Raw genomic sequence first — 11,232 nt, forward strand, 5'->3', positions numbered from 1 at the left:
CCATCAGAATCCAATGACTAAACAAATAAGAAACAGATAACTGTGAACAGTCCGTTTAACCGCTCTCGGGACTGTAGGTCACTGATCTAGACGGACTCCTTTCCAGAGCTTCCTCTACTTTTACTCCGTCTATCGTCAATTGTATTTAAGAATAATAGGAAAGATCATGGCTCCGCTTAAATGTACACAACTTCGCAAGCTATATACCTCTAGTAATTGCCTAAAAATCTCCGCCGCTACAATACCGTCATGTCAGGTACCGTTGATGCTTCTATTATCCACTGACCCATAGGATCTAGAGAATCTGGATTTGACCCATTGAGGCGACGGTCTTGTCTTCCAATGCATTCATGGTAGCACTTGCAGGACTGACACCTATTTCCGGTCCACGACTCTACCCTGCCACTCCATGCTCCCAGAAACCCGCCACTATAAGATCCTCAAAAAGAAAACGACGAGTACAGAAAAGCCAAAAGCCACAAAAACAAACATTGAACGCCTGTCTAACCTCCCCTTTCCCCAACGGAAGCAATGCAACAAGAGCTAATTGTATAATGATACCTCCCGCTTGTAGAACAAAAAATAAAAACTGATATTTGGGGCTCGACGGCCCAGGAAGTTGAGATGCCGCGAAACAATGCATGTATCCGGATAATCCAAATGCGACAAGCAGGGCGGATATCCGAGAGGCAATGTTCGCTCGCTGGGAACCGGTTGTAAGCCAGTCGGCGATGGATTTGAAGCCATATGAGAAGTAGGAGTGCCAAAAGCCACCCCAGAAACCTGTATGTTATTGTTAGTTTTACGACGATATTTGTGTTGGTCTGGGATAGTTACCGAGTATTCCCTTCCTAGCTACTGCATTCAGCGAGCCCCAGGGGCTGGGATGAGCCCATGGAAAGGCATATAGCCCAAGAAAGCGCGATGTATCAAACGCTGTTACGATCAATGTAGATTTCGTGTTGAGTAGATCGATGTTGACGACAATAGTAATCAAGGATACCAGAAGGGAGAGCAAGCCAACAGCAAAGTTATAATTGCTGCCAGTATTACCCGTCAACTGAGACTTGATGAAAGGGAATATGTTGAGCTGACAAAAGATAACCCAACCGACTTGTCCAATAAAGCGCATAATTAAGTTCGCGAGACTAGGTGGATAAGAGCGACTTGAAAGTCGTTCTTTGCTCGTGCTCATTGGCGGCTCTTCGACATCGCTGGGAACGCGGTAACTCCCCCAACGATAGTTCCAGCCTATTCCCCTGAGATTGATGAACAGATCAATAGTCCAAGCCAAACGCTCCCAAGACATGTGAGGTGGGAACCTCTGCCATATGAGGTCAGTCTCCCCGGATGTGGTCGAGCCTTTTGTAGCGCTGTGGAGCTCCTTCCGAACGGGTAGAAGCCTACAAAATTCCTTGCTCGGATTATGAATGACCACAAGCACAAAAGCCCATATCCCCATCCATGCTTCAAACAGTCCCACCAGGTATGCGAAGACGGGGTTTTCGAACGTCACAGACAGAAGGACTTCCCAGGATGTCAAGACCACAGCCAGTACTGTCGCATATCGGGTGAAGGCGTTTCGATAAAATATAGGGGGGAAATTCAGCGCCAGCAAAATAATCACCGGACAGATGAGAATGGAGGACGATTGGAGGGGTACAAGCGTCATTTTAATGAGATGGGTTCCGCGGGTTTTGGCCTGGGTAGGATTTAGACAGTGGGAGAAATACAAGTTACCAAAGTTTCATATACGGGGGGGGCAGTAGAAGAGCTAATAAAAACTTCCTAATATGTTTATGATTTTTAACGAAGACTTGACTTTAGCTAATTAGCACTTGTGAGCATATTTAAGCAGTTCCTGACTCTGCATTCGGCATTACCCTTGCAGGGGTTTGCAATACTGCATAATTTCTATAGGTGCTAGACCTGCATGAGTCCTGTAAGTGTGGATTGCGGTGGACTGAGCCTGCAGCTACAGACTCGGTTCCATAGTCTGTATGCTTCTGGCGGTAATTAGGGGCCATCGGGCGATAACAAATACTAATTCTGAGGTATTCAGATTCGTTATTAAGACATATATCATGATATCTCTGAAGGCTTTAATCTATCCGTTGGAAGGGATATTTAGAGTTTTTTTTTTTTTTTTTTTTTTTTTTTTTTTTTTTTTTTTTTTTTTTTTTTTTTTTTTTTTTAAAAAAAAAAAAAAAAAAAAATAGTGATGTCTATCTGTTATATTGCATCCCAAAAACTGTTATTGCCGGTGGCCGCTAATCCTCACCGTAATATGTTCATTCCATGTATTAATCTGCATGTCTTGTGACCAAACCAGGCCCATTCAAGACAGACATCATGCATAAGGTTTGTTAGTCGATCATAAGGCAACAAATCCCTTCGCGGGGCTTCCATTTCTTTCCTTACATGCCTGATGAAAGTATTTATGAATCCAGCGTGGCTATTCATCATTCGTCTGTTCTGCTTGTCTACCTGCACGTTTACCTCCAGCCCTTACTTTGTGACTGCCAGGTATCAGCGTCGATTCAACCCTTACGTCAAGGTCTTAAAAGTGGAAGCTCTTTTGCACAGTCTTAATGTTGCCACGATTTCTTACTACGTAGTTGATTTCCGTGCACTATATTTATTATTATTTCTATACGTCTCACGTCCGTACTTCAACTATGCTGGGCTTCAACGTGGCTTTGTTAGCCTGTATTGCGATATTTTACACCTTTCGTCGACTGAGGAAGATTTACAGGTTGAGGAAATTACGCCAGTCATTATCTTGTCGTAGTCCGCCTCGCTCCCGAAAAAGAGGGTCCCTGGGCATCAATAATGCCCTTGAGCGGCTACGATTCCGAGGCGACATATTAGACGGATTATTGGTCAAAGGATTCGAGAAGTATGGATTTACCCACGAGATTAAGGAACCAGGCCTACATGCTATCATGACAGCACAGCCTGAAAATATCCGAACCATTATGTCTACCGAGTTCGAGAGCTTCGGACCAGGTAAAATTCGAAAGCGCAGTATGGCTCCTCTGCTCGGCCAGGGCCTGTTTACAGTTGATGGAGAGAAATGGAGACATGCACGAAATCTGCTTCGCCCGCTCTTTGTGAAGAGTAAAATCACAGACCTGACACTTGTCCACAAGCATTTGGAAAGGATCTTGGATTTTACAATTCCCAACGACGACGCCACTTGGTCTGGCTGGACGGGACCCATTGATTTGAAAGGTCTTTTCGAACGCTTTACAATGGATACGGCCACTGAAGCAATCTTTGGACGCAGTGTGGACTCCCAATTGTGGGCCAAAGCCTCAATTTCCGAGGGTAAAGTAGACGGTTCTGCTGCCAGCATGACCCAAGGTTTTGCCAGAGCATTTGATATCAGCCTACTGGGGATAGTGATCCGCATGGTTACCGGGCGCCTCTTCTTCCTTTTCAAACGACGCAAGTTCAGCAGCGCATTCAACTTCGTCCAGCGATATGTGTCGCTTCAAGTCCACCATCTGCTGAAAGATGACCTGTTGCAACCTAGTGGGATACAAAAGTCCTTTCTCGCTGCTCTAATGGAGGCCGAAACTCTGAATGGAAAGCAATTGCACGATTACTCGACCAACCTCCTCATTGCTAGCCGTAACACAACGGCCGCCCTCCTCAGCTTCACGTTTGCCCTACTCTCCTTGCACCCCGACATACTGGAGAAGCTCCGATCGGAAATCTTGTCAACATTCCCGATCGATCAAGACTCAGACAGAAGTAAAAATAGGCCCGATTCGTCCACGATAACGGCAGAGAAGCTCCTCCAATGTCGATACTTACAATGGGTTCTATGCGAGGCTCTCCGACTCTTTCCTCCCATTCCAATAACGGCAGTGGAGGCGAAGAAACACACTGTGCTGCCCATGGGCGGTGGTGAAGATGGCGATGCTCCCATCCTGGTTCCTAAAGACCAACTCGTAATTTTCTTCCCGTATTTCGTGCACCGTCGCCGCGACATATGGGGTGATGACGCCGAATCATTTCGGCCCGAGCGATGGGCCAATTCTCCTCCTTCCTGGGCGTATATTCCGTTTGCTGGTGGTCCGCGAACATGTCTTGGCAGTAAGTTATTCTACTTTTCTCTCCTACAGGCGATTATCCCTCACATCGCTACAGAGCAATATGCCTTGATCCATGCTTCCTATGTTGTCACACGTTTGTTACAGACCTTCAGTCGTATAAAGCCGGCCCACCCAACAAATGACTGGCTGTCTGCCGAGACGGAGTCTAACCGTTCGAGACTGAAGGTGCGCTCTATAAGGAAATCTGGCTTCATTTCTCTTTCTCTACGAAAGTTTCAAGTCCACTTCTGGAAGGACGAATCCTCCTGAGCTTCAAAATGTGACGAATATCCTCGGAGGCTATATATGGTCTCATGCAGATGGATATTATTTCATAAAATGAATGAGCATAAAGCATTCAAATGAGCTCGTGCATTGCATATAACACCAATACAGAACCCCTCTTGTCTCTAGGGAACTAATATGCCACCTTTCCGAATTATCACTACTGACATCCGGGTTGCACGTTCCTATTCATTTAAACTCATGATTACATTTTTGATTTTACGATCTTCATTTATGGATATACATGGGATATCAAGGACAAGTGATATCTTTTTTTAGCGTTCTACGAAGAGAGTGACCAGTAAGTGCAGCCAATCTCGAGCTGAGATTAGAATTGGATAGGTAAGGCATAAGAAAATGACCGAATATATGTGAGAATTAACCCATTATCCTTGTGTGCTAGCTCATGTGGCGTTCTTTGTGCAGATAACGCAGGAAATGAGAGGCTCAATCGGCCAAGAGGATTTGGAATCAGCAAAGGTAGATAGGCACGAAGACCATTCGAATCATGAAGTCCTTTAAGAATGTCCTCTACAGCAGCAACACCTTCTGCAGTAATCGTACCATTTTGGGCCAACCCATACCCGGTGGGGGCACTGGTCACGTTGCAAGAATAAGGTATGCCAATTAAACTTGAGAGGTTGAAGTTCAACTTGCACCGATCAGTGCGAGATACCACGCCATCAGTGCGACCGTCGAGGGCGTCACAGGCATCAATGGTCTCATACATAATTTGCTTCAGCTCGCAGGGGGGAGGATAGTATCCCATAGTCTTTTCAACAACCGGTGGAAACATGTGGTTGATTTGTTGTTGCGAGAACGAATAGCAGGGGCTCCGGTAACAGCACCATCCCATTCATCAGCACGCGCTGGAGCTGACTCCAGCCCTCATGGCCTCCTTCCGAGCAAGCTTGATAATAGGAGTATAACTTCTCTGTTTGATGCATTCACTGTTACTGTAAGGCGGCTGCTCTACTGGAAGTTGGGCAGATGCGGGTAGATAACGTGGATGAATGAGGTGGGATGTACTCCATATACAAACCGAGGGTGACATTTATATAACGAAGAGATATCTCCTGATAGGATCCATTATGTTGAAATTGCTAGTTAAACCCACAACATTTACTACTAATTGGTCTGACTTTATTATCATTTTATGTGATGTACACTTTTGAGTACCTGTCCATACTATGTCATAGATGATTGTTCTGCAGATGTTCGTGAATTTTCTTCCCGGGATGCTTCCATGAACAACTCCCGTTGCTCATTTTACAGCTTGATTAAGAGAAATATGGTCTATACTAATTGTCCCACAGAGAGAATAAGTACATACGACCACAGGGTGTGGAAAACAGGGCTTCCCGTCCGCTCAGCCGTACTTAAGCCACACGCCGGGAGGTTAGTAGTTGGGTGGGTGACCACCAGCGAATCCCTTCTGTTGTATGTTTTTTAAAATTTTTTCTTCTTTTGATTTGCTTGCAATTATTCAGGTCAATAATTCCATCAATAGAAATGGACTAAGTGTTGTAAAGGGGGAAAACACCCTTCTTTCGACGGACACTTCCACTACTCCTGGGTTGATAATGTGACTTGCTCAGTTTAGCTAGCTTGTCGGACCACATTGACCCTTAAATTGGAGGACAGGAAGGATCAAACATATGTATATTATTTATCTATATCTCAAGATGATGGCTGGTAGGTAGGTAAGAGGCGCCTGAATAGAGCAGATGTCTCAGCATCAACCTACTGAGCATTCTCAAACTCCAAACCCGCCTCCTGGCGCACAGCGCCATACATACCCGCCACATCACCCCTCTCACCCATATGCTCCTTCACCTTCGCCATGTAGTCATCCGCCAACTCCACCCCCTTCATCCTGGCGCCCACCTTACCCGCCAAATCCATCGCATGACGGGCATCCTTCCTAGCCAAATCAACCGCAAACAACGGCTCCTTCCGCTCATGATAATCACCCGACCTCATCCTAGCGGAGTAAGCAACATAAGGACCGGGGAACACAGCCTCAAAGAACTGGTGCAAGGCATCCGTGCCCAGACCACACTTATCCGCAACCACCAACCCCTCAGCAATACTCTCAACCATACCCAACACAAATGTGTTACCGAGGATCTTCAACTGCGACGCCTTAGCAGGAGGCTGATCACTGAAATCCACAACTGCCTTGGCAAAAACTCCCGTCGTGTAGGGCTTGACCTGCTCGACGGCGGCGCGGGGACCCGCCAGCACGGGGATGACCTGGCCGGCGGCGGCCATGGGCGGGGCACCGAAGACGGGACTGGCGACGAAGTGGGCACCCTTGGCTTGGAGCCTTTCGGAGATGGAGGTTGTGGTGTCAGGGTGGACGGTGGAGCAGTCGACGAAGAGCTTGTCGGTGAGGGGGGAGCCGCTGGCGATGCTGGCGTCGATGATGGATTGGATGGCGGCGTCGTCGCCGACGCAGGTGAAGATGATGTCGGACTTGGTGACGGCTTCGGAGATGGTGTTGGCGATGGTGGTGTTAGGGTTTGCGGCTTGGAATTCTTGGGCGCGGGTGATGTTGCGGTTGTAGATGATTAGAGGGGTGGTCAGGGAGCCTTTGGCGGCGAGGTTCTTAGCCATGCCCTGTTATGAAAGTTAGAAGCTGTGAGTGTTGGTGAGTTATTGGGGATGGGGATGGGGATGCGTACGCGGCCCATGTTACCGAGGCCCAGCCAGGCGAGTTGAGGTGCCATTGTGTGTGATGTGAGAAGGTGATGGGAAATAGAGGGAAGTGGTCAAGGTAGAGACGTTGATGTCTTGATCTCAAGTGGAGGATGGAAAGTGTGTTGCTTCGATGATGAATATGAGAATGCCATGTCTGTCTGTGTTTATATACCTTTTGTCCTGGGTGTTCTGGTCATGGAATTGAGCAGAGCCAAGCTGATGAACAAACGGGGCAGTTCTACAAAATCATCCTAAACGGGTTTAGATTCCGCCCACGCTTGTTCCGAGCGGAGGCTAAGCTGGATTTGGACGGTGTTTTTGCACGCAGCATCTTCCAGAACGTGGCCTTGATGATTAATTCGGCTTAATAATGTAGCCGTCGTCCTTGATGATTGTCTTTGGATGTTTATCTGAGTTCTGTTGAAAGATTTCGCAGATGATGTGGGGTATATGTGATCTACTACCGTAATGCGCAGTTGGTGTTTGGGTCTGTCGGTCATTGTTCGTTGTCAAATGTATCATTTCCATATTGCTGTGTTATACTCAGGCCGTATATCGGTATTATCCCACTACAATTGATACTCGTTGTCTGACGGCTTGAAGTATGTGTGATGGATGCCACCGACGCAGGGACAACCGTGCTACGTACAGCAGACCCTGATCTGCCGGCTAACTTTGATCGGACTAGTCTGATCGAACAGGGCTTAGTGTCCGCTAGAGAAATTTAAGGTTAGTGCGACGGATGGAGACTAAGCCATAAGCGGAAGGATGGTCCGCACCCCGTCTTGCCACATCGCCTGCTTTGACAATTTAGCTATACCGGCCAGAATAGCTACGGGCGAGGTGCATATGATGAAGCTTGGAGAATTTTGATCGACTGCTTATAAATGCTGCTACTTGTACTGGGTGGTTCAGTTATAAACAAGGGACATTGCTAAGCGGTGGATCCGGTACTTAACTTCAGATGGAGAAAAGAGTGGCATCAACTGTGTGGCTACTCTAGTATCAGCTCCGGTTTACAACCACTTGTTAGTTCTTATCGCTCGAGAATTACATGGGGTGTAGCCTTGGCTTTGGTAGGGCTTTGTCGGTATCTCTAGGCAGTGTGTTTGGTGCCAGATTGGCTTCAGTCTGTAGGCTTATGGATCAGAGATCTTAGAGACTAAAACAGTAGGGGAGGTAGTCCCCCATGTTCGGACAGCAATGAGCCTTGACTCGAAAGCTTATCCTCCGCGCTAATGCAATTCTGACCTGATCTGAGAATCCAACGTTACATCTCTGTCTTCTAGGCAGGGACTTGCGGCATTTTTGGTCAAGTTGGAAGAAAAAAAGAGGGGAAATGAGACATTTAGCAGGGGTTAGAGCTTGACTAAAATGGCTGCCTCTGGATGAGCGCTTGGTCGTGGACATGTGATCCCAGCTTCCTCCTAGTTTGACAGGCGTTTCATATTAGACCAAAGTCTATGTCAGGCTGGATACCTGCCAGTCATCAATAAGATCGAAAAGTCTTATAGAAGGCCATCCTTCTTTCTCCCTTTTAAAAGACATATCTCAGAAGCCATTCTCTTTTCTTTCTTTCACTCTATCTCAAGCAAAGCTCAAACCCAATTCAATCCTCCCAGAGCAGAAACATGAAATACATCTCCAACTGGCATCCTATACACAGGGTCCCCATCGTGGATGGAAAATTCCAAAATCCCACTACTGGTGTCATTGAAGAGATAACCGACAAGAACTTTGTCATTTGCGGGCCTCCATTCATCAAAGCCACGTGGATCAATCTGAAAGCTGGCGACGGATTTCGCATTACATGCACCGACTTTCCACCCCCGATCGAAGATGTTTTTGTGGCTATTGCGGGCCATGTGAAAGAAAAGGCGTACGAAATCGAGAATATCAGCGCGACCAAGTATGAAGTGACGGTGGTCTGTTCAAGCGATCTGACTCAGGAGATGATGCACGAAGTGGTGATGCGGATGAAGGGGGAATTGTGGAAGGACGTGTACGTTCCGCCGGAGGCAATTGCGGCTTTCGAGGCATTTGTGGAAGAGGAGCGAAAGAAGGAGAATCCTCGGTTCTGATTCATTGTCTGGTGAGACAAGGCACAGGCTAGTAGCCATTTTTTGTGCAGTAGCTAACTCCACTCTGCGTGACTTGGCCTATGAGATGGTTCATTTTGGACATGGATTGAAAACTGGTGTCAAACATAACCAGTGGAAAGGGACTACAATAACAGCGATTTACCATTAAGCCTTATCCAACTGCCACTACATATAAAACCATACCCTTTATAGAAAAAGAGCAATTCAAAGGTCTATGCATAACTGGCTGGGGTATAGAATCCTAGCGAACTCAACACCGGCACTAAAATCTCACGCCGCTTGTCTCTAACCTTACAGCCTAAGCATGTACCCAAGCATTTCTTTCTTCTAATCCCTAAGCCATGGACCCCGAGTAAGTCCACTGCCACCGATATTATGCGAGATCATCACGATCATCTTCTGAATCACCGAGAACACCTGCGCTCTCTCATTCTCCTCAGCGTTCGGTTCCAGATGTCTGCTTTAGTACAATAGATTGTGTATGTTCTCTCGAGTATTTATGTCAAGGGTATTCACCAGCTGATTTTCTTACACTGTAAGTCTGAGGCTACCCCCTGTAGCCTTAGAGTGCGGGTATAAAGCCTATTTCTCGAGCTACAACTCGGCGGTACCCATAACTAGTCGTTTTTACCAACATGAATCCATCATTACGAGGCTCTTACAGAATGTGAGGCATTTTAGTTAGGCCGTAAATAAAATCCGCAAACCCACGATTGCTACAGCTGCGGGGTATATTGACTGAATGGCAGTTGAATCCCGGCAGCTTCGACTTCACCGTAACATCGACGAAAGCCCATATTTCTGCGGACACCAGGGCACAAGCTGCTAGGGTGATGATGTAATGGGCAGAGTCAGGCCATTGTTTTCCTATGAATGTGTGCACTGGGCGTAGCACCCTATACTCTGGACACAATGAGGAGCACACATATGTCGATTGTGGTGATGGCAATGATGTTGCCTCCACTTCGTCATCCGTTTCTGATGCTAGCACGGTGCGTTCCATCTTATATTCTTGAGATAATGACCAGCTCCGATGACCTTTGGCGAGGATACAAATGTGAGCGACCCATCATCGGTACTTCAAACCTGATCCAGAAAGCCGCTGACACAGGAGTAAGCCAGAGGTAGCGAGATTCTTTGTAAATACCATCTCAGGTCATGATCAGAAGAAAGCAGAGGTCGTTAGACAGAACCATGAACTGGTATCCCATAAGGTTATGTCAAGCTCGGATAGCCGTCCGGACCCACCGAACAGCACCGTGGGGTATATGATGTAATATCCCCTCAAACACCATATAAGAACCTTCACATCCATTCCATGATTCCTTTCCTCCCATTACTACTTCCCTCAATCTGTATAAGCAAGGCAATCCCACTGAAACCACATCGCACATCGTGGACACTCATCCTCATCCTATCCTCAACAACCTCATCATCCTACTCCACCACAAACACCCACCCAACCACCGCCTACTGAAGTCAACCAAAATGTCCACAATCCGTTTCCCCCACCGCTTCCTCCCCGGCACAACCGAAAACTTCGTATCCAACGAAATTTACGTCCCCAAGTTAACCGCCTCCCGGGTATGGCCGAACCTGATTACTCCCTCCCGCTGGACATCCTACTACAGCAACGTGGACCAAGTAACACCACCCCCAACCAACGACGGAACGTTCCAAAACCCCGGCGACAAGTTCAGTTTCGCGACATTCGGATTCCCGCCGCTCCAAGCAGAGATCTGCGAATGCGTGGCGCCCACGGCAACCTCGCCGGGTCGGTTAGCCTGGCGGGCATGGCAGGAAGGAGACGAGGAGACGGCGCTGGAGGTGTATCATGCGTGGATTGTGGAGGATATGGAGTGGGGAGTGGTGAGGATCCTAACGCAGGAGGTGCAGGCGGGAAAGCCGGCTGCTGGGTTGGCGGAGAAGAAACCGAATCCGATGCTTTTGGGACATCAGGAGTGGGTGGATGGGTTGGCGAGGTTTAGTTTTGAGAATTGATCCATTGAGAGTGGGCGGACTATGGGTGTTGTTATCCC

General features: G+C 47.4%; 6 protein-coding genes across 6 annotated transcripts, besides 2 other annotated features; 3 read left to right on the plus strand and 3 right to left on the minus strand.

Annotated features, from left to right (window-relative positions):
* Positions 1-802: 802 nt before the first annotated feature.
* Positions 803-1,462, minus strand: BO79DRAFT_159476 (uncharacterized protein; the record flags this gene model as incomplete). Its single annotated transcript, XM_025678953.1, has 1 exon — positions 803-1,462. One exon carries the CDS (start codon positions 1,460-1,462, stop codon positions 803-805), a length of 660 nt encoding a protein of 219 aa, XP_025534857.1.
* A 1,059-nt stretch (positions 1,463-2,521) lies between these two features.
* Positions 2,522-4,373, plus strand: BO79DRAFT_276364 (cytochrome P450; the record flags this gene model as incomplete). The annotated part of the gene is made up of 1 exon (XM_025687748.1): positions 2,522-4,373. The coding sequence occupies exon 1, from the start codon at positions 2,679-2,681 to the stop codon at positions 4,371-4,373; it is 1,695 nt and encodes a 564-aa protein (XP_025534858.1). The 5' UTR covers positions 2,522-2,678.
* Positions 4,374-4,908: 535 nt separating this feature from the next.
* Positions 4,909-5,184, minus strand: BO79DRAFT_131128 (tannase and feruloyl esterase; the record flags this gene model as incomplete). The annotated part of the gene is made up of 1 exon (XM_025677975.1): positions 4,909-5,184. A coding segment is annotated over one exon (276 nt), but the record flags the coding sequence as incomplete, so codon positions are not given.
* A 532-nt stretch (positions 5,185-5,716) lies between these two features.
* Positions 5,717-5,786: a sequence feature (Protein overlapping with rRNA (BO79DRAFT_159353, RAK84025.1) was converted to a misc_feature.).
* A 27-nt stretch (positions 5,787-5,813) lies between these two features.
* Positions 5,814-5,977: a sequence feature (Protein overlapping with rRNA (BO79DRAFT_159353, RAK84025.1) was converted to a misc_feature.).
* A 154-nt stretch (positions 5,978-6,131) lies between these two features.
* Positions 6,132-7,195, minus strand: BO79DRAFT_276369 (NAD(P)-dependent oxidoreductase; the record flags this gene model as incomplete). Its single annotated transcript, XM_025687749.1, has 2 exons — positions 7,076-7,195; positions 6,132-7,010 (listed from the first exon to the last, which is right to left on the minus strand). The coding sequence occupies exons 1-2, from the start codon at positions 7,118-7,120 to the stop codon at positions 6,132-6,134; spliced, it is 924 nt and encodes a 307-aa protein (XP_025534861.1). The 5' UTR covers positions 7,121-7,195.
* A 1,388-nt stretch (positions 7,196-8,583) lies between these two features.
* Positions 8,584-9,326, plus strand: BO79DRAFT_211576 (uncharacterized protein). The gene has a single exon (XM_025683044.1). It carries the CDS (start codon positions 8,723-8,725, stop codon positions 9,170-9,172), a length of 450 nt encoding a protein of 149 aa, XP_025534862.1. The 5' UTR covers positions 8,584-8,722; the 3' UTR covers positions 9,173-9,326.
* A 1,238-nt stretch (positions 9,327-10,564) lies between these two features.
* On the plus strand, positions 10,565-11,194 carry BO79DRAFT_290799 (uncharacterized protein; the record flags this gene model as incomplete). The annotated part of the gene is made up of 1 exon (XM_025688929.1): positions 10,565-11,194. Exon 1 carries the CDS (start codon positions 10,682-10,684, stop codon positions 11,192-11,194), a length of 513 nt encoding a protein of 170 aa, XP_025534863.1. The 5' UTR covers positions 10,565-10,681.
* Positions 11,195-11,232: the final 38 nt, after the last annotated feature.

This window comes from Aspergillus costaricaensis (genome assembly GCF_003184835.1).
Source record: "Aspergillus costaricaensis CBS 115574 unplaced genomic scaffold BO79scaffold_46, whole genome shotgun sequence".
NCBI classification, from domain to species: Eukaryota; Fungi; Ascomycota; class Eurotiomycetes; order Eurotiales; family Aspergillaceae; genus Aspergillus; species Aspergillus costaricensis.